Below are 22,209 nucleotides of genomic sequence, written 5' to 3'. Positions count from 1 at the left end.
CTACGAGTTCCTTGAAGGCAAGTGCCGGAGAAAGGCATCCCGTCTGACTCATTTCCCTTTGTATGTTTGTGCTTCTCCTTATCTGGCCTGCGGTTGGCGTTCAGGAACAAAGTCTGAGTTTGACTTTAGATAGTGATTCACTTAAATTTGAGGGGAGTCTCCTTCTTTTTTGAAATTGAGAATATGATGAGAGTGTTGATGTGCTTTTCAAAAAGAGTCGACACAGATCTGCACGTCCTTTCTCGATCTGCATCTTTTCCTGTGTTGCTGCTGTAGAGTCACTGAGTTGTGCCCAGCTCTTTGCGACCCTGTGAACTGTAGCCCACCAGGCTCCTGTGTCCAAGGGATTTCCCAGGCAAGAGTACTGGAATGGGTTGCCGTTTCCTCCTCTAGGGGATCTTCCCGACCCAGGGATCAAACCCGCGTCTCTTGCATTGGCAGGCGGGTTCTTGACCTCTGTGCCACTTGGGAAGCTATGTTTTCCTGTGACCCTCACTAAAAGAAGGCATCACTGGTCCACAGGCAGAACACACGCACAAATGCTGACATAATCTCAAGTAGAAGATTTGAGATTAGGACGTGCTGTGTATTAACCATGATTTTCAGTTAAATCCACCTGCTTTCTCCATTTCAGTGCTCTTTCCTCTTCATTTTCTAAATTGAGACATGGTTTTATTAGACTCCGCAGTTGGAATGCTACATTTTCTGGTAAAACATCAGTATCTTGATAGCGTTGCATTTTTTCCCATAATCTGTCTCTTTCAGATATACAGACAATATTCTCGAGCCATTATCTGTTCATAGAATGGTGGATCCAGACCCCAAAAGCATAAATTCTGAGACTACTTTTGATGGGTTTTTAATCTATTTTCAAATCTGTTTCCTATTTGTGAAGCTAACTGGGCCATTGAAAGGTCAATGCCTTGGCCTCATCGCTGCTCCACTACAATCTATGGAGCCAATAGGTCTAGGCAGAAGAGTTCTTGTTCTGTTTATCTGTAATTTTTTCTAAATGATTTGATACCATATCTCATCTGTTCTTAAAGCTAGGACCGTGCAGTCTCATTGCCAGTTTCAACAGGGCTTACCTTTCTCATCCCCACACGCTTTGCTTTTCTCCCTCCTCACAGTGGGAATGTCTTCCCATACCTGTAGTAGCCTGACACCCATGCCCTGGACTCCATTTCCCCTGGCTTCTTCAGAGGTTTGCTCTAGATTAACCATCTGTGTCACCAGTGTGGTCATTTCCGTTGCTAAATAACTTGCCTTAATATCTGTCACTCATCTTTAAAAAAGCAGAACAGTTTTATTTATCCATTTTGTAGTAAAGAGCAAAATAAAATAAAGAGGTAAAGCATTAAGGTAAAATGTAGCACTGAAGGCAGCAGCACTGTATTTTACCTTCGTGTGCGTGTGTTCAGTCGTGTCCAACTCTTCGCGACCCCATGACCTGTAGCCCGCCCTGCCAGGCTCCTCTGCCCATGGGATTTTCCAGGCGAGACTGCAGAGGTGGGTTGCCATTTTATTTCACCTTTACTAGGTTTTACCTTGACTGCTTAATTTCTTGTCATTGCATCACACGCCTGGCAGTTACCTGTGCTTATTGTTTCCACTTAACTCATTCCCAGCCTTGCTTCCAAGCCGCCTCTTGAAGGTTCCTTATCAAAGTCGTCAGCCCCCGTCTAGTGCAGGCCAGTTGTCCAGTCTGTCTTCATTTTATTCCACATTTGCAACACCATTTGATATGATTGCACATCATCCTTTTTAAAAACTGCCTTTCTGTGGTACTCCGTGAACATGTGTCTCTGTGTGTGTCCCCCATTTCTTTGCAGTTGCCTTTGGTGTTTTGAGAACCCTCTATGACCATCAAATGTTGGAGTGCTCCAAGGCTCCCACCTCAGTCTGGCTTCCTTCTTGTCAGTGTACTCTAGCTTTCCAGGGGCTGCCATTAGGCCCATGGCTCCCGAATCATCTGTATAGTGAGATTCTCTGGCTCAGATCTCTCCCTGAGTTCTGAATATGGATAACCAGCCATCTACTAGACATTTCCACCTCTTTGTTTAATGGGCATATCATGTTTAAACCTGTAAAGCAGAACCATGAACTCCTGCCTCCCTTTTTCCACCCAGTTCTGCTGTTCTCAAAGCCGGCCTTATCTTGATAAACGTCTCTGACTTCCATCCATGTAGGTGCATGGGCAAAAAAGAATCTAGGTTTCGTGCTTTAGCCTTTTTTTCCCCCCTTTCATCCTCATCCAGTCCTTCGGCAAGTTCTATCTGATTTCCTTACAAGATCCCTGGAAGACTCAGGGGCTCTGCCTCCGTTTTTGAAACCCAGAGCCAACCACCACCACCTCATTTTGTACTGTAGAGACCAGTGGTCTCCCAGCTGGTCTTTTCCTCCACTCGCATGCATGCTCTTCAGTTTGTCCTTCAGTCAAGTTTAAATGAGATTGGTTATCACTACCCTCCTATAAAGCCTTCTAGTGGTTCCCATTGCACTTAGAATAAATGCCAGTCCTCTCTCTGTATTGTTTTAACTCTCTCTCTTTCCCTCCAGTACAATATAACCTTGCTGAATGTAAGACCTTTTTGTTCACCCTGACTTCTCAGCAAAGTACAACAGTACCTGGGCATAGTAGATATTCAGTAAATATCAGAGAGGGGGTCAGACTGGTGTTGCAAAACCTTTAACTAGGTTCTTTAAGTTTGTTATTTTAAATTAATAGAAATCACTTGTCCCCAAAATAGAGTTAAAACCTATAGTGTTCAGTTTGTAACTTGTCTTCCTCCTTACTTAATTAACTATTGCCCTGTAGTTTATGATTTATATACTTGGTACGTTCTTTGGTCCTCCCAAACAATCTAGGTTTTACCAATAAATATTAATTCTGCCCATCCCCCATGCCCAGCCCCAAAAGGAGTGACTTGCACAAGATTTCAGTAGGTTAACTGGGACCTAGGTCTTCTAATTCCTAAACCAGATAGCTTTGGCGGTGCAGTGTTCTAGGTATGTGCTTGTATGTGTGGTGGGAGCATAGAAGAATTATGCCAATCTTTGGGTCAGTTGCTTTTTCACTTCCTGTATTCCCTCCAAGATAACATTCTAAAGTGATCTTTAGCTCTATGGCTGTTCTCATTAACATAAAATATTGGCCCCTGTTACAACCAACATAAGTTAAGATTTAATCAATTATTTTTATAGTTACAGTGATGATATTTAAAACTGAGGTGTTGTATGTAATTGATGGTTGACTCTTAAGGGTGAGTTAAACTGATGGAACTAATATCTTCAAACGTATTTCTTAGGAAAAAAATGGAGACTAACACAGGGAAGGAACAAGAATCTTTTATTTTTGCTGTAATGGCATTAAAATATAAGACAGAACAAACCTACCCACTATATAATAATCATCGCTTCATAAAAGAAAGGCTGCTTAATTTGAAAAGCGTTAGGCACATAATTTCAGGACATCTCAAAGTATAGTTCTTTAAAACAAATACATTTCATTTTGTGGAAAACTTCACTGCATTGATTCCCTTAACCCCCAGTTAAACCGTGGATGGCTGTTAATTCTCCGCAGCCAGGACTGGTGAAGGGACTGCGCTCACCTGAAGAAATAGCTTGTGAAGGCCGAGTCCTGCTTTGCAGGTTTCCTCTCATCTGCCTTTTCCCGGTCACTGTCAGCGCAGGCCTTCACCGTCTGTCTTTCCATGGACTCCGACTCAGAGCCTCTGGAAGGTTTCAGTTGATGACTTTTGTCATCAGAAATCTAAGGTGCTTTCCACACTGCCCAGTGTGGACCTGACTTTGTTATGGTTGCTAGTGACAACCTTCTCTGGAAGCTTTTTGGTATCTTTAACAAGTAAATAAATAATTAATAATAAACCTAAGTAAATCTTTAAAGCTCTGTATATACATTTCTCATTGTTTATTCTAACGGTGAGCTTGCTTTGTTCTCTCTCTGCTACTCTCTGCCTGCCTCACATCCAGAATCATAGCTAAAGCGAGCCGAGAGCTTTCCAGTGATCTGCTGCTCTCCTGTCTTTCTCCCTGGCTGTTCTCCTAGAATGAGTTCTTGCCAAAAAACAAAGAGTTGAGGTTGCTTCATTATAGATTTAAATATATAATGATAAAAGTCATGTCATCCCGGTATCTCTGTCCCCTTCTTCATTGTTCTTAAACTTGGGGAAAATGTCCTTTATCACTGCTGCTTCTGTTTCCCTACCTCCATAATAATGTAAGCGTGGACATCCTTTGCAGTAGCTAATTGGGGTGTATCTAGGCTTGGCAGGATCATCAGGATTAGATTAGAGGAGGACTAACTTGGTAGGTGAAGAAAAGGCAAATTTGATCACGCAACTCTCTCTTAACTTTCATAGCTTTCTAATTTCATGCTCTAGGCAGTAAATAGTATTTCCCACAAAATGTATCTTTTCCTTAACAGTGACAGTCAGTCAGTAGCACTGCCTGTTTCTCCTGCTACTGCTAAGTCACTTCAGTCATGTCCAACTCTGTGCGACCCCATAGATGGCAGCCCACCAGGCTTCCCCGTCCCTGGGATTCTCCAGGCAAGAACTCTGGAGTGGGTTGCCATTTCCTTCTCCAATGCATGAAAGGGAAAAGTGCAAGTGAAGTCGCTCAGTCAGGTCTGACTCTTTGCGACCCCATGGACTGCAGCCCACCAGGCTCCTCTGAGAGTACTGGAGTGGGTGGCCATAAATCCTAAAAGTCAAGCTTGAAGGAAAGGTCGTCCTAAGCCCCAGTTTTTGTGACTTAAAAATCTTTTATCACTTGAATTAGAACTTTTAGAAGTTTTAAGGTTTATGATAGGTGAACTTTTCATTGTTCAGCAAATAAGAATGAAAGTAAAAGAAACTTGCACTTGTTAACTAAGATGCTATGAACATCTTTATATACTTCCCTACTTATGGAAGAAAAGTACCAGGAAAGATCAGGGAAATGTTTAATTCCAATGTAAAACTATCAGACATATCATCTCTGGTTCTCTAGCAGTCTATATAGATGGTATAGATGGTATGAACAAAAAGCAGCAGTTGGGAAAAGTGCAATTTCTTAATTCAGCCTTGTGTTGTCTACTTAAAATTTTTTCTTCAAGCACTGCGCATGTTTTTTTGGTGATTTAAATTATGTACAGTTAGTCTAACTCACAGGAATAAACCATTTTGGTTGGATCTTATGCATTGTGTCCAAATGTAATGAATCTATAAAGTGTAGAGAATGTGTTTTGAATAAAATATTTTCATTTGTAAGTAGAAAAACCGTTTACTAAAATTTCTTTCTTTTTACTAGGTTTAAGTGGAAACCCTGTAGATATAGAAAGAAGAGAAGCAGTATTTGGAAAGAATTTTATACCTCCTAAAAAGCCAAAAACCTTTCTTCAGCTAGTATGGGAAGCATTACAAGATGTCACTTTAATTATATTAGAAATTGCAGCCATAGTATCATTGGGCCTTTCCTTTTATCAACCTCCAGAAGGAGATAATGCACGTAAGTAAATTCGTAGGGGAAAATGCTATGTTCTGTGTGATGTGAAGTTCAGCTCATTTGCTCACTTAGTACATGATAAAAACAGCAGGCCAGCATTTATTAAGTGTGCTGTATGCTAGATATCATTCTAATAGTGCTTCTTAATAGTTCTTTAAATATATTACCTCAGATAGTTTTCCCAATAGTCCTGTAAGATAGATGGTGTCATCTGCATTTTACAAGTGAGACACAGAGATTAAATAACTTGCCCCCATACGCATATTCTGTGTCTGGCAAGGAGCTAAGCATGTATATAATGTGTTATGTGTCATGGTGGATTTTAAGTTCTTTAGAACACTATTGTGAAATAGTTTTTAATTTGGGGGTTTTTAAAGAACCTTTTGGAAAATCATTATAAAAGCAAAATTTATTCTTTTCCCCAGGCTGTTACTTTCCAAGTACTTTAAATATTGTATATATTTTATTGTTATGTGCATGATTTGGATGATTTCTTTACCATCTTAGAAGTGTTTATGCTACAAAGTATTCTGCTTGAGGTAACTTGGCTTTAACCTGTGGCTGCAGATGATTTTGTTTTTCTCCTATCTTTCTTTGTCTTTCATTTCTTTTTTAAATTTCTTCTTTTTCTTTAGAGCAAATTATTTTAAATGGATTTTCCTGACAGTACTTTCTATATCTGACAGGAGATCTAGCTTGGTTTTGGTCACTATATTTAAGGAGCTATAGAGTGAACCAGTGGTATTTTGTATGTCAGAAGAATGATTCACCAAAATATTTTTGATTGCGAAAGCTTCATTCTTCTGTCTTACAAGTTATGAAGAGTTTTAATAAGTATTTGCTAACTTGGCTTAGGTAATCATTTAAATTAATTCTTCAAAGGTATGCCTAGAGCTCAAGTGAGAGAGAACTTCTTGGAGGTCTGGGGGCAGGGTGGGAGGAGACAACTGGTCACAGAATAAGCAGATTTACCTGAGGCTGAAGTCTGTGCAGATCAGGGTTTCTCAGAGTGGCACTGTTGACATTTTGCACTGGAACATTCATTGTCACCTGCTCATTGTACCGTCGCCCAGTTGAGGCAAGTCAAAACATCTCCAAAGATAGCCAGCATCCTTTAAGGGGGCAGAAGTGCCTGTGGGTGAAAATCTCTGATGTAGATAAAAGAGGATTTAGGCAACATTCTGGGAAATATTGAACCAGATCATTTTTTAAACTTTTATTTGTTGAATAAATGGTACATACTTTGCTGTTGAAAAATTAGAGGGAAAATGACATTTCAAAGGAAATCATATTTACTGAAAATCCCACTGTTTAGAGATTACTGCTATACCATTTTGAGACATATATATCTTCTGAGATCAAAAAAAAATTTTTTTTAGTTGTCACTAATGGTGCTCACGTATGTGCATGTGTGCACAAGTGGGTGGGCGTGAGGATGTGTAAGTGTGTGTGTGTCTTTTATCTGGAAAAGGAGGTGATACAGCTAACTTCTTCACTGCTTGGTTTACCCAGCTATCATTATAGAATACTGGGAATTGGTGTTCTAGCCTTAAGTGAGTTAGCAGATGATTAAAAACTTTTTACTTGTAACATTTTTTTCCCAGGACTATAAGAAAACTGGAGAAAAACGTTTTCAGTGGGAGTGGGTTTTTTTTTTTTATTCACAGAATCTGGACACACCTTGGAATTCAGCCTGCTTCATTTGTACAGTGTAGTGACAGGCCCTTTTTCAAATTTGCTTAAGGAGATAACTGGTGTTATATCCAACTGAGAAGAAAATCTAGAGTTGTTGGTGTCTTAGGGCCATTTAAAGAGACTCAAGATCTACCAGAAGGTCTTGATAAACAATCTAAAGATGTTTTTGCTCCGTGGTAAAAGTTATTTAGTGTTTGCACTTAAAAAAAAATTATGCTTTTCTATGTATTTCATGTGTCTTTTCATCATATTTAAGACTTAAGAAGTGGTGACTTGCTTAAAAGGAAATCCAGTAATTGTAAGTCTGTAGTCATAGAAATCCAGATTATCAGAATTTCTTACTAGTGCTGTTCGATATGAAAATAAGCACTATAACCCAGAAATCTGCAGTCCGTACACCTAGTGGTTCTCAGACTCTTTGGTCTCAGAACCATATTACACTCTCAGAGTACTGAGAACTCCAAAGGTTTTGATCATGTGAGTTATAGCAGTAGGCATTTACTATATTCTAATTTAAAACTGAGAAATTAAAAAATATCAGTGCATTTAAAAATAATAAATATTGTTAGCATATAATTATACTTTAATTAATGAATGAAGTTTAAAATGAGACAGGGAAGGGTAGTGGTATTTTTAATTTCATTGTGCCTAGTTAATGTCTGGCTTTAATTGAAGATAACTGGATTCTCATCAGCTTCTGCAATCATTGTGTTGTGTTTAGCTCATGTAGTTTTTGGAAAGTTTCACTGCACATTCATGAAATATGAGACAAACAGCATCTTAGTAGTATTGTAAAAACAGTTTTCACCTTGAGGATCCCCCTGGAGTTCCTGAACAATACTTTGAGAACTGCTTTTTTGTGCTGTTCATATATGCACTTCACATATGACCCAAGAATCACATAGGGGATTTGAGAATGGCGTATTTGCCCTGTGATAGCATAGGCTGAGTTCAAATGGTAAGTACCTCTCAGGTGACTATATTTACAAGGGAGCACCTTTAGTAAAATCGGTTTTTATTACTTTATTTATACTTGGACTTTACTGAAAACATTATTACTTTTTCTTCTTTTTTCTACATATAACTGGTAAACTACAGTCCTTTCCTAACTTTGATTTTAGAGATTAATCTTTCCCTGCAGCTCCCTTAAAAGTTTGTAACGGTCATCAGTAGGAAAAGTATTCAATTTCTAGAAATACTTTACTACTGTCCACTTAGATCATTCTAACTTAGTGTGATATAAAGTAGAACTGTATATGAAATGAAATATGTCACTAACTGCTCTCTTTAGAAATACTCAGTAGTTTAGTTATAAATGCATGTGAGATGTAAAGCTGAAAATTAGATAATTCTCTCATAATTCCTTTCCTTTAACCTGTTTCACTGTCTTTAAACTTTTTTGGTTATTTACCCTATAAAGAAAAGATCTGAGTAAATGTCTCCAAATGATACATTTATGTTTTATATATATTTAAAGCTATATATAATGTGAGCATTTTAAAACATATACAAAAAATAGATTTAAAAGATGAAAGTTTTAAATTTTTATATTTAGTAGCCATAAGACATCTTTATTGATAGCATGATTGAATGTACATTATTATATTTTATAATCTTGATTTGGCCTGATTTGGGTCTTAAGTTTGTTTTCTTTCAGAACTTGGTTTTAATGTCTCTCATAGGTGGGAAAAAACTCATAATGTTAGATAAATCCAAGTAGAAAATTTTAATGCACTCAGTAAATCGTGATAGTTACACCATGATACATCCACCAGTTATGTAAAAGTTTTTTGTTGAAATATGATTGGTAAATTTCATCTTGTAAAGTACTGCATTGTTATGTTTTTAACTAGTAAGAGCAAAGCCCACTGCAGTGCTTTATTTGGAAGATTATATTTTAGCACTGCCTCCAAGTTAGTCAAAGTGGTCAGTAAAGTGGTCAATATAGTATTTCAGCCTTTCTCTGTTCTTGAGTTCAGATTTGCCAGATAAATCTGACTCAGAAAGCAAATCTCCTATCTTCTGGGCAGGGGCGTAGGTAAGGATCAGCTGTCTTTACAGCTTCTGCTATATAAAATGATACCAACCATAGATTCACTTAACTAGTTACTATATGCAGTGATACATGGTTATGTGTTCAGCTTGAAAATAATCAAAATAGAAGTTTCAGTATTTGAATGGCTAGGCTGGCACATTCAGTAGACCATCTTCCCATCTCTTGGAGAACATACTTTATACCCATTGGTCACTGAATCCTACTGATGTTCACAGGGATATTTTTTATGGTTGTTCACATCATCCCTTCCGTTTCGCCCCAGTTGATTTTCCTCCAGTTTCTGTCTTCTCTTTATCTGTCCTACGTACCTCTCACCAGCTCATCTGTATTTGGCACCCTTGCACCTCAAGCCCTCTCTTCAGTTATTCTCACTATTCTGAAATATGTGTTCATGATTGCTAGTGTTTTGTTTACTTATTATTTTTTTGTGAATAATCCTTTTTCTGTTCTGCATGTCCTAAGAGAACCATTGACTTTCAGAGAGTTTAGCTCAACCCTCAGTAAGAATTAACTTTACATAGGAACACAGAAGAACATGTTCCATCATGTGAGTTTATAAATGACCAAAGTAAGCTTTCAGAAAACAATGCTTATCTTTACTACAGGTATGTCTTCTCTGTTTTGTTCTATTTTATTTCTCAAAGTTTGGTCATGAGCCACTGAATTGATTTTAGACTCACAAATAGACTACAGCCCAAGATCCAAAAAGAGCACTGTCCTTGTTCTTTCTTCACCATTACTGACCCTGCAGTTTTGAGCTTTCTTTTTTCCCTCCTCTTGTCTTCTTCTAAACTCTTTCATGCTGACTTTAATCTCTCCCTGCAGTTCTCATCCCTTAAATCTACACGGCTAGCTCCCTTGTATCATTCGGCTCCTGGATCAAATCTCATGGACACTTCAGAAGGGCCTCTGTTCGCTTAACCACGATTAGCCTTCTTTTTTATTTGATAGCACATCATCATATTTTATTTTCCTCATGGCATTTGATATCTGAAATTAACTATTTGTGTTTTATTAACTGAATTCTTCATATACTGTCCACACCTGCCAGTCTGAATATAGGTTCTCTAAGGAGAGAGACCTTATATGTCTTATTCATCATCACATCCTTAGCTTCGAAAACAGGGTAGGTGCTTAAATAGTTGAATTAATGAGCAGCACTTGGCTTAAAATTTTATCTTATGAAAGTTAAGCTTTTATCATACTTCAGCGGTGTTGATATGTCAAATAGGCATGATTCATGGGTAACACATAATACTTAAGTTTCTATATGTGGCTTGCCTACTGTATGTTATAATTAATAGCAGTAACCATTGGTCGAGGATGAACAAGTTTTAGCTACTGCTCAACCTTCTTTATAAATGTCTTCTCATGTAATCCTTGCAACAACTCTGCAGTAAGTGGTGGTCTCCTAATTTGACAGATGAAGAAACTGAGTCTCAAACATAAGTAACTTGCCTTAGGTCGAGATTTAATCTTTCCAGTTTCCTCCCTCTTAACTAGCACCTTGGGCTGCCTCCCTATCCTGAAGATGAGAATCTTTGGAGGCAGAGAACTTGAAATTAACAGAGTTAGCATCGTCCTCACTGTGGAATGCTTTGAGTCAATAAGGTGTTCAGAGCTCTACATAAAATTAACGGAACATATAAGCATCATAATTACATGTCTGTTGCCATCAATTCAGAATCTTTTTTGATAAGCATTTTCTTTCTTTCCAAACAGTTTGTGGAGACGTTTCTGTTGGAGAGGAAGAAGGTGAAGGTGAAACTGGTTGGATTGAAGGAGCGGCAATCCTCTTGTCAGTGGTGTGTGTGGTGTTAGTAACAGCATTTAATGACTGGAGTAAGGAAAAGCAGTTCAGAGGTCTGCAGAGTCGAATTGAACAAGAACAGAAGTTCACAGTCATCAGGGGCGGTCAGGTCATTCAGATACCCGTAGCTGACATTACTGTTGGAGATATTGCTCAAGTGAAATATGGTAAGTAAAACAGGGCAGTCCATGTGACGCATGATGTGATTTTATTGTAATCTTGTTCACAGCTTAGCTTACCATTATTATTTTGTTTTAGGTGATCTTCTTCCCGCTGATGGCATACTTATTCAAGGCAATGATCTTAAGATTGATGAAAGCTCATTGACTGGTGAATCTGATCATGTTAAGAAGTCATTAGATAAGGATCCCTTACTTTTATCAGGTATGAATTTCTTTATAACTTTTAACGTTTTCCTCCTCCACGACTGTACACCCGTCGGTAGTTTCCCCAAAAGCCAGTAATACGAAGAAGATTCTGTAGTTTGTGTTAGCTTCTAGCCTTATAATCTTTAGAGACTTTTTTTTGTAAGCTGGCAGAGACTTTAGAGATCTTTGAATTCAGAACTGTGTTTTATAAATGAGAAACTCGAGTCCAAAAAACAGAAGACTTGAGAGTCACTGTTAATGTTAGTATAATGATAAAATATAAACTTAATGATCTCTGTTGAATTGATCAGTTTTTCTGTGTCATATTTATTCGTCAGCCCTAGTAAAATATAAAATTAAAGAATGATTATGTGTTTAAAGCAAATTAATGCATTTTCTGTGATGATCTACATAGGACAACTTTTCTGTTTTTAAAAAGCTTGTAAATTCCTTAAAGTTAGCCTAATCTCACTTCCTCATTTTAACTGCTAAGGAATGAGTCTGAGACATTAACTATTTACCTAAGGTAATATGATTAATAGTAAGTAGATCCAGGAATAGCACCACATCTACTAGACAGAGATGAATTTGCACCTGGTTAAGACATGTTCTGAAAATGGAAGGGTGTGTATAGGTGAGGGTACTGTCTGAACAGGAGAAGTATGTGTCTACTTAGAAGGCTCTTGTAACAACTTGACTGTTGATAACTAGACCTGAGGTTAATTGAAAATGAAATGGAAAGGATGAAAAAAATTACAAGCTGCCTTCTAAAATGAAAAGAAACCAAAGTACCACAACTTGTCTCCAAAAGTATCCCAGTTCCTTAACTTTTGATTTCCAGTTTGCTATCTTAATATTCTAGTATTCTTTATAGAATTTGCAGAATTGCTTGTAAAACATTTGTTTTAGGTATATTTTTAGATTGAGTCACACTAGCGTTTAGAGTAAGAAAATGCTGCCTATTTATCTTTATCATTTTCAGATGTTAATGGAATGATAACATTTCCTACATTATAAGGAGATTTTGCTTATTTAACCATTTAATAACTTGGCAGCTATGCTTTTTCATGTCTTCTGTGTGAACTTTATATTCTAATTGGTCAGACATGGTTTTATTCAACCCAAAGTCAAACCTGTGACAAAGGTCAGTTACATTAGAATCACAGCTATGGAGCACATACCTAAGTTTAACCATTACCTTTTTAAGATTTGTAAATATGTTCCAAAAGGCTTATTGCAAAACATGCCGCCATTAAAAATCACAGTAATTTCATGTATGTACATTTATAAACACCATTATATATAGGGGGAAGGTTTCAGTTGTAATATAGACTTTCATTTCTATGAAAAAACTTGAGATTTGTATATTGTCAGTATCCTGCACTACTAAGACCATTTATACTCCTTTTAAGTTTTTCTTTATCTTGGTGTGCTTGAAATTCATTCCAGATAGAAATATCTTGGCTATATAATATCCTCTGTCCATGGAATTCTCCAGGCAAGAATACTGGAGTGGATTACCATTCCCTTCTCTAGGGGATCTTCCTGACCCAGGGATCAAACCTGGGTCTCCTGCATTGCAGGCAGATTCTTTACCATATGAGTCACAGGGAAGTCCATATATTAAGTTTAATGTTACTTGTTTTACTTATTCCTTGCCATACTTTTAAGAAACTGCATTTCATGTTAACCAAGTAAAATCTGTGATCTTTCCGAAGGAGAGGGAAGCTTGCTGGTCAGACCTAAACCATAGACTGACCAGGCCATGGTGTTTGGTGAACTGAGGCATCTCCTCTTGTGTTTTTGCCACATGTACTTCATGGACTTTGCTGGCTGTACTTGTAGCTTATTCACACAGTGCCTAGCTCTTAGTGTCTTAGGTTGACATCCTTTTACGGAACCTTGGTCCTTTTCTGTTTTAACAGAGATGGCTGCTAAGTTTTTGGAGACTCAGGTTCTCAACACACCAAGTATATACCAAGAGGGACTCGATAAATTTTCCATGTTTAAGAAAAGACTGAAATAACTTTCTGGAGTCCCTTATCACCGTACGGGTGGGAAAGTTTTTCTACATTTATTTCCCTCTTCCAAAAATGTACTGAAAACATGAAATGTATTTATTTTTAAATTTATTCTCATGATGCCATCTCTCACTGCTGTTCTTGGCTTTTTAAATTTAGATGGTTAAAAGCAGTTATTCAGTTAGCAGTGGGGATATGACCAGAACAAACACTTTACTTTGCCTGAACCTATTAGTGGCCAACATTTGATTATCTATGGTAAAGATGAACATAACATAAATTGAAATTTGCTAAAAGCTAGAATTGTTAAAAGAAACTGTCTTCTACATTTAGTCCTTGCGCAGTATATTAAAAAGCAGAGACATTATTTTGTCAACAAAGGTCCGTCTAGTCAAGGCTATACTTTTTCCAGTAGTCATGTATGGATGTGAGAGTTGGACTTTAAAGAAAGCTGAGTGCCAAAGAATTGATGCTTTTGAACTGTGGTGTTGGAGAAGACTCTTGAGAGTCCCTTGGACTGCAAGGAGATCCAACCAGTCCATCCTAAAGGAGATCAGTCCTGGGTGTTCATTGGAAGGCCTGATGTTAAAGCTGAAACTCCAATACTTTGGCCACCTGACCACCTGATGTGAAGAGCTGACTCATTGATTCTGGGAAAGATTGGGGGCAGGAGAAGAAGGGGACGACAGAGGATGAGATGGCTGGATGGCATCACTGACTCAATGGACATGAGTTTGAGTAAACTCCAGGAGTTGGTGATGGACAGGGAGGCCTGGCGTGCTGCGGTTCATGGAGTCGCAAAGTCAGACACAACTGAGCGACTGAACTTGCTCAGTAAATATTGTTTCACTGTCCTTTATTTCTTGTTTCTCTTGCATTTTCGCTGGCATAGAAGCTAATAATTAGTGAAATAGTCAGAATATAGATTTTTTTAAAGCAAGAAAATCAAAGATTTAAAAATTCATGTGGGATAAATTACTCAGCAATTAATAGCCACATACAAATCCTTAAGTACTATAGTAAGTACACATGCTTCACAATCTTAGTTTGCAAATAACAACTGAAGGTTGATTTGTTAAACAGGATGTTAGTAGGTGCTTCAGACCTGTCCTCCTGAAGTAGGAGATCAAATAAATAAGTCATAACTATAAAGAATATTTTCAATATTTAAACAAGAGTTTCAGTTTAGAAAGCTACTTAAAATTCACAAAAGTAGTAGAACAGAGAGGTGGGAAGCCTTGTAGTGAGTAAAGCAAAGATGCAGAGGTGTGGATGTACAGGTTGGAGAGCTGTGAGCAAGCTTAGCAGCATTATAAGGAGAATATGCCCTCTGTCCTCTGCCAGGGCTGGATTGAATCTGTCTTCTCAGCTTGCAAGATTATTGTGAAGGACAGAGTCAGAATTCAGTCCACGTTCCCGTCTCTGCCCGCTAACTTTTTGTAATGGAGTTTTATGTGAGAGTAATGGATGAAAAAATTTGGAAGGTGGATCGGTCTCCGTGTGGAGATTTTGGATTTTATGGAGTAGGCCATGTAGAGTCAGAAGTTTTGGAGCCATGAGAGGCTTGGATAAAATCACATTTGAGGAGAGTTAAACCTTTTTCAGGATGAACTGGAAAGACAGAAACTTGCTAGGAAGCTGCTGCAGTGATCAAGGTGGGCTGGCATGACAGCCTGGGTTAGGGAGAGGTTGTGGGGTTGTCTTAGGGATATGGCGGTTGTTGCTGTGTAATCCTTTTGGTTCTAAGCATATTTCTTTCTAAGTGATGGCTTTCTCAGAGAAATGTCCCCAACGATAAAAACACAGTTATAATTTAAATACTGACCATTCACTGAACCCCTAGATTATACTTGATTCTCATTTTTACAAAGTGTACGTGTACTGTTATCCCCATCTGTGGACTGGTCATTGAGATGTTACACTTTGCCCCGAATCACAGGATAAATGAGTGGTAAAGTGGGTTTTGAACTCAGATGACATATTACGAACTTAAAACCTTAAGCACAAGAACTTAGGCTTTATTTAATGTCTTACTGGATTTTTTATTGTTACAGGTACTCATGTAATGGAAGGCTCTGGAAGAATGGTAGTTACTGCTGTAGGTATAAATTCTCAAACTGGAATTATCTTTACCTTACTTGGAGCTGGAGGTGAAGAGGAAGAGAAGAAAGATGAGAAGAAAAAGGAAAAGAAAAGTAAGAATAGCAATACGCTATACGAATTGGTAATTGGAAATACAGCAGCTGGATTGTAATTACTCACCCGATAAATACATTCTTTCATCAGGTTTTGATATAAAGAGTTCTACAAAAAGTTCATTACCCAGTGTAGTACTTTCAGGTGTTAGAATTGATAGAAGGGATTTTTTTGTTTTAAGACTTAAGAGTTCATAAAAGGCTTTATAAAGACATCATCCCCTTTACCAGAGTCAGACAAATTCAGCACCTCCTTGAACACTTGAAAATCTCCGTCATTTTCATTTGACCAGCAAAGTGAATTAAATTCCCAGTTCCTGTTTACTTTTTTTTTCCTACTTTCATATCAACTGTGATATGTCAGACATATCACATTTTGGCCTTATTGAACTTTTTCATCTTTTTCAAGTTTCCTACTAATGTATTATCTTACATTGTTGGCTTTTAGACATAAGATCAAGACTTCACTTTGACACCTAGTATATTTGTCTTGTTATATTCAGCCCATTATTAGCTTGTTAAGGTGTTAAAATTTTTATCTTGACCCATTGTATCTACTGTCCCTACATGGGATCTGTTATTAGTAAGCTTGATAACCATAGTTTATCCACAAGGGTCTTATAAGAAGCTCTGTTTATATAGGGAAATAGTTATCAGAATCACTTCATTGGGCAGTATGTCACTTTTTTAAAAAAGCCTTCCCTACTCTGCTTTTAAGTATTTACTGTACCATCGTTTACTCCAGAGTTTTTCCTTTTAGGGCAACAGCAGTTTACTGAGGTTTAACCACTTAAATACTTATGTCTGTGAGAAAAATATGGGCTTACTAGCCTAAGTAAAATTAAATAAATTTAAGTGACTGACTTTGTATTTTCATATTCCAGTTTTACTTGCTTGCCTCTCCTGTTACACAGACCACTTTGCTTCTCTTTCCCATCAAAGCTGTCCTGTGTGCCTGTGGTCTTCCTAGGGCACTCCTTCCCTCTCTAACTGTCTCTTTCCTACATTCTTAGGCTTACATCTATATTTAGTTTGAAAACCTTTGGAGATATTGCAGCATAAAAAAGAGTAAAGTTTTATGGAGAAGTCAACCCAAATGTGATGCCCCAAATTATTTTGGAATGTTCCCCCATGGTTAAGACCTAGGGAGAGATTGAGCCATCAGGTCATTACAGGCTTTCTAATCTGTACACACACACTCCGTTGTGTAACATTTCTGTTATAGAAATGTGAACTACCTTTGCATAATTTAGCATGGCTGTATTCATTTCTTTTGGAAAGCTTTAATTCCCATTTTGTTCCTACAGATAAGAAACAAGATGGAGCTATTGAGAATCGCAACAAAGGTAAATTCAGGAGGTTAAAAGTACACTTAGCTTATTCTTATTATAGCCAAAACTATTTCTCTTGTGTACTGTATTCATCCAAAAGTAGGATACTTGTAGCAGAGAAAATTAACAACCTGTATTACTTGGGTGTATGTCTGTCTGGTCAGTGCCTGACTCATGCTGCCTTAATGTTTTGATAAGATTTTAATTATGGCATGTGGTAGTAAACTTAGAAAGCTCCAGATGTAGGTAACTTTAAACTTAAACATTTCAGGCATTTTATCATTGGTTACTATGTGATTGCTGGCAGAAATGCTTAAGTAACAAAATATATAATGTAAATTTTTTGGCATCTATTTAAGAGTCTGTAAGCATATGTACATTTCTCGTCTGTGTGGTCTCACATGATGTTCTACATTATGGTTATAACTTATTGGGAGGAATTTATGGTGTTTGGAATGACAACACACAGGAGGAGAGATGATTGGGTATTTAGCTCTTTCGGGACTGTATTTCTTCATCGCCTCATCTCTATTTCCTAGCACAGCATTCTCAAATCTGGTACAGTTTCAAAACGTAGCGTCACTATTGTCTTATTTTCTCTGGGTGGGCACAGACATACACACCAAGGTGAATGTTTAGATCTTTATGTTTCTGTAAGAAATTGATTCCCGGCCCCCCGCCCCCACACACACCAGATTGCTTTAGAATGTTAACAGTTATGTGTGCACTTCAACATAGCAAAAGCCCAGGATGGTGCAGCCATGGAAATGCAGCCTCTGAAGAGTGAAGAAGGTGGAGATGGTGATGAGAAAGACAAAAAGAAAGCAAATTTGCCAAAAAAGGAAAAATCTGTTTTACAGGGGAAACTGACGAAACTAGCTGTTCAGATTGGCAAAGCAGGTATGACATATATAAGCAAATAAGATGTTTTGTTTTAAAATCTGCTGACTTGCTATTTAAAAATATCTTTTGACATAAGACTGGAAATCGTTGGCTTTGTGAGTGGAAGGGGAGTTAACAATATTTTCAGTTTTATCTACAGTGTACCTTTTGAGTTATTAGAGAGCCTCATAATATTTTGAAACTTGGAAACTGTTACCATCTTTTATGTAGAGGGAGTGTCCTCAGTCAACTTGCAAATAAATAAATGGTCAGGTTAGGATTAGTGCTTAAGTCTACCCGATTCACAAGCCCATGAGCTCGTATCTGAATTTCTGGGAGCAATAGAGAGGGGGCTTACTCCATACAAATTACCCAGCTATATTTTAATAAAAAAATTTCACCACACATCTTCTCATCTTTTTATTGACTATGGAAAAAAAAATTAGGTACGTGTTTTTCCAAAAATTGCCGATTACTTAAATTGAGTGGATTAGTTATAGCATCGCCCTAGTGTGACTGAAGTTATAAATTAGAACCATCACTAGAAAACACCTGTTCATAGAACCACTCTTCAGGGGAAAATAAAACAGTGCTATAGCTAAAATCAGAGCATGCCCTTCAACTGTATCATCTTTATGAAAGAACACAGGTGGCTAAATCAGCATATACTATTCAAATCACGTAGGGGCTTCCCTGCTGGCTCAGTAATGAAGAATTCGCCTGCAATGCAGGAGACTTGGGTTCGATCCCTTGGTCGTGAAGATCCCCTGGAGAAGGAAATGGCAATCTACTCCGGTATTCTTGCCTGTTGGGCTGTAGTCTTTGGAGTCACAAAAGAGATATAACTTTGCAACTAAACAACAGTTCAAGTCACTTACATTGCATCATTCTGTTACTTCCTGGGATTATCTCAGAAAAAGTTAAGATTTTACCTCTGTCCTCAGAAAGCTTATTATCTAGGAGATATTTGCTTTCTATAATATTTAGCCAAATGGTAATACTGAATCATACAGAAATGGATGGATTTAAGGTGGTGATGGTGTTTTAATAAACATCAGATTGGATTATTAGTTCCAGATATGTGGACAGCTTTATTTTGTAATATTCATTTATAAGGAGATTAAACACCCCACAAAATAGAAAGGTAAATGATTTGTAATATGTGATTAACTCTTGGTTTTCTTAGTTAATAAAGCAGCAAGGATAGATGAAAAAATTAATTTCAGTAATTTGTGTTTTTTCATTAAAAAACATAGAGTTGAATATTTAATTCCAGGTCTCCCCATTGATCAGATCCTTACCAACTTCTCTTTTGTCGTTAAGCAGCTTATGCTACGCTTTTGGTATTTCCTTGTCATTGCTTGTTATTTTGTCTCAGCTTTAGTAAAAGACCGAAGATACAGTTAAGTCTAGAAAAGAATCATAAACACTTTTTTCCAGTTCTCCTAGTCAGAAGCAGAACTTAAATCTAACAATGTCAAGGGATGAGTTAGGTGCAAAAAAGTAGGTAACAGTTTCTCAGAGAAATTAAACATCACCAAAGTAGTTATGATTCTTCCAGTGGCTAATATGTAACTGACAATGAGTCGTGTCTAGAATATTTAATGATTACATTTTCCTTCTTTTTGTGTGCTGAAAGGTTTGTTGATGTCTGCCATCACAGTTATCATTCTTGTCTTATATTTTGTAATTGATACCTTCTGGGTTCAGAAGAGACCATGGCTTGCTGAGTGCACACCAATTTATATACAGTACTTTGTGAAGTTCTTCATTATTGGAGTTACGGTTTTAGTGGTGGCAGTACCAGAAGGTCTGCCCCTTGCCGTCACTATCTCACTAGCTTACTCAGTCAAGGTAAGCGGAAAAGACTGATGCACAACTGCCTACCCTTTTCCTTTTAGGTTCTGAAAGTAGGAGACTTGCATACATTTACTCTGTGTCCTTTAGAAATTCTGTTGTTGGTCCCCTCCTCCTCTCCCCAGTTGAAGATCTCTGCATCGAGACCTATACATGCCTGAAAGGGCAGCCTTGACACAGAGCTAAGCAGAACTCCACTGGGAAAAGTTCTAGCTTACTTTTCCTCGTACGATAGTTAAGATGTCCGGTCCCCTTCTGTTTCCCATCTGTAAAATTGAAGTAAGCGTGTTTGTCATTTGCCTGTGGTACAAGAGCAGAGTGGTTGACCTGACTCCAACAATCTCAGGCCTCCTTGTTGGACTCTCATGACCCCACGGTCCTGCCTTCACATGATAGGCAGATTCATGTTTCTAAAAAATAATTCAGATCGTTTTTGTTTCTTGTGTAAAAACCCTCCAGTGGCTTCTCATCAGAATGAGATCCAGGGTTCCTCACCGTGGCCTGCAGGGCCTGCCCAGTCTGCCAGTCTCTCTCTCTTCTCGTGCTCATCTCCCACCTCTCTCTCCCCCTCTGGTCCAGCCTCACCAGCCTTCCTGCTGCCTCTCAAAAACTCTAGCCTTCTTCTCACCTTTGGACCTGTGTGCTCCTTTCTTTGCATCGTCAGCTCTCTAACTTTACTCAGCTCTCTTCACATGTTACTGTCTCTGACCACTCCGTTTACAGTAATACAGTCCTTCTGTTCTCAAAGTCGAATGCTGAAAAAATGAGCTTGGATGTTTTTGCTGACTGCTGTTTTACTTAAAGGAATATTCTGTTTGAAGATTATTAATTTTCTTTTTTATCGGTTTTATATCTTAAATGGTAAAAGCAAATTGGATTTTAAAAGAATTAGCCTGGACAGTTTTTTTATTTTTTTTTAACTTTTATAGTAATGTTGTGTTCATTTCTGCCATACAACAGCACGAATCAGCCATATTTTTATATATATATCCCTTCCTTCTGGAGCCTCCCTCCCTTCCCCCCATCTTACCCCTCTGAGTCATCACAGAGCACCAGACTGGGCTCCCTATGTTATATAGCAGTTTCTTTCTAACTATCCACTTTACGCACAATAGTGTATATATGTTGATCCTACTTTTTCCACTCGTCCCACTTGCTGTCTCCCCCACTGTGTCTACAAGTTCATTCTCTACATCTGCCTCTCCATTCTTTCCCTGCACATAGGTTCATCAATACCATTTTTCTAGATTCCATATATATACATTAATATACTATATATATATTCCATATATATGCATTAATATACTATATTTGTTTTTCTCTTTCTGACTTACTTATCCTGTATAACAGGCTCTGGGCTTATCCACTTCACTGGAACTAACTCGAATTCGTTCTTTTTAATGGCTGAGTAATATTCCATTGTATGTATGTACCACATCTTTATCCATTCATCTGTTGATGGACATCTAGTTTGCTTACAGCTTCAGCCTGGACAGTTTTGATCTTTCTTTCAAAATGGCTTCACATATAAAATTATACCTAATGAAAGAATGCTGCTTTTGTCAGTTTTCTAATGTTAATTAGTATTTCTTCCTAAGTAGTATTAATGACAGAAAGCAATACAAAGTAATTAATCATAGTTTCTGCTCTTGCACTCTCATCTTCAGTGTTCCCAAGAATTTTTAGCAGACTTGTCTTGATAAGAATATTTTTTGGCTTCCTGTTTAAGTTTATATTCAGGCATTTCACATCTTTTGTTTCAAAAATGAAGTGGTGAATGTATCAAAGTAATAGTGAGATACTATCTGTTCATCTACTTGATGTCTTAAAATAATTAGAAAACAATTGAGGGTAAATGTAAGTTTTAGACACATGGGTAAAATCATTTTATCAGTACTGAAATTAGTTCATTTTGAGTACTCATTAGTGATACTGATTTTTCAGTTGATCAAAAAGATATAGGCAGAATTGATTTGCATTCCTTTGACAGAAAATGAGTAGGAGCATTTTGACTATTGTTCTTTAAGCTTTCATTAAATGTTCATTTAGCCCGAACGTTACCACTTTTCTCTTCACTGAGGTGTCGTCCTTATGGCTCCTCTGTTAGTGTTTTGCAAAACTGAACACCTTTTTTTTTTTACTGCAGAACTTTGTTTTAATCATTAGTATTAACACAGATCACAGTAATCTTCCTTCCCCAAACTTCAAGGAACCAGTTTCTTGCAATATCTTGCACATTAGTAGACACAGAACATACTTTGTAAAATAACTCTTTGCAGTTTTTAACCCATTCCGGTTAATGTTTCAGGAATCAGTTATTAAGCATTTTAGCCTAAATGCCTTTTGGAACTATAGTAAAACTCTTATTTTCTTTAGAAACTATCTTTTTCTTATAAGTAAGAGGAAGAGATGATCCTCAGGATGAGAATGCCAGTGTACCACCATTTGGAGAAGATAAAAGTGACCCTTGCTGGTTTTGATATGTT

At 37.5% G+C, this 22,209-nt stretch overlaps 1 protein-coding gene across 5 annotated transcripts in view; it reads left to right on the top strand.

Annotated features, from left to right (window-relative positions):
• The window catches only part of ATP2B1 (ATPase, Ca++ transporting, plasma membrane 1), a 134,118-nt gene that overhangs the window by 69,743 nt on the left and 42,166 nt on the right, over positions 1-22,209 (top strand). For 4 of the 5 annotated variants that reach the window (XM_010832064.1, XM_010832062.1, XM_010832063.1 and 1 more), the window contains 7 exons: positions 5,314-5,511; positions 10,982-11,236; positions 11,328-11,453; positions 15,513-15,653; positions 16,961-16,999; positions 17,723-17,884; positions 19,506-19,720. In XM_010832064.1, coding sequence (XP_010830366.1) covers positions 5,314-5,511; positions 10,982-11,236; positions 11,328-11,453; positions 15,513-15,653; positions 16,961-16,999; positions 17,723-17,884; positions 19,506-19,720 — 1,136 coding nt within the window. Of the gene's footprint in view, positions 1-5,313; positions 5,512-10,981; positions 11,237-11,327; positions 11,454-15,512; positions 15,709-16,934; positions 17,000-17,722; positions 17,885-19,505; positions 19,721-22,209 lie in introns of all 5 variants that reach the window. The other variant, XM_010832065.1, reaches the window with a different exon arrangement.

The sequence above is a fragment of the Bison bison genome, unplaced genomic scaffold (genome assembly GCF_000754665.1).
Source record: "Bison bison bison isolate TAMUID 2011002044 unplaced genomic scaffold, Bison_UMD1.0 scf7180017864535, whole genome shotgun sequence".
NCBI lineage: Eukaryota > Metazoa > Chordata > Mammalia > Artiodactyla > Bovidae > Bison > Bison bison.
Note: the sequence above shows the minus strand (reverse complement) of the source record. Positions and strands in the feature narration are given on the sequence as shown.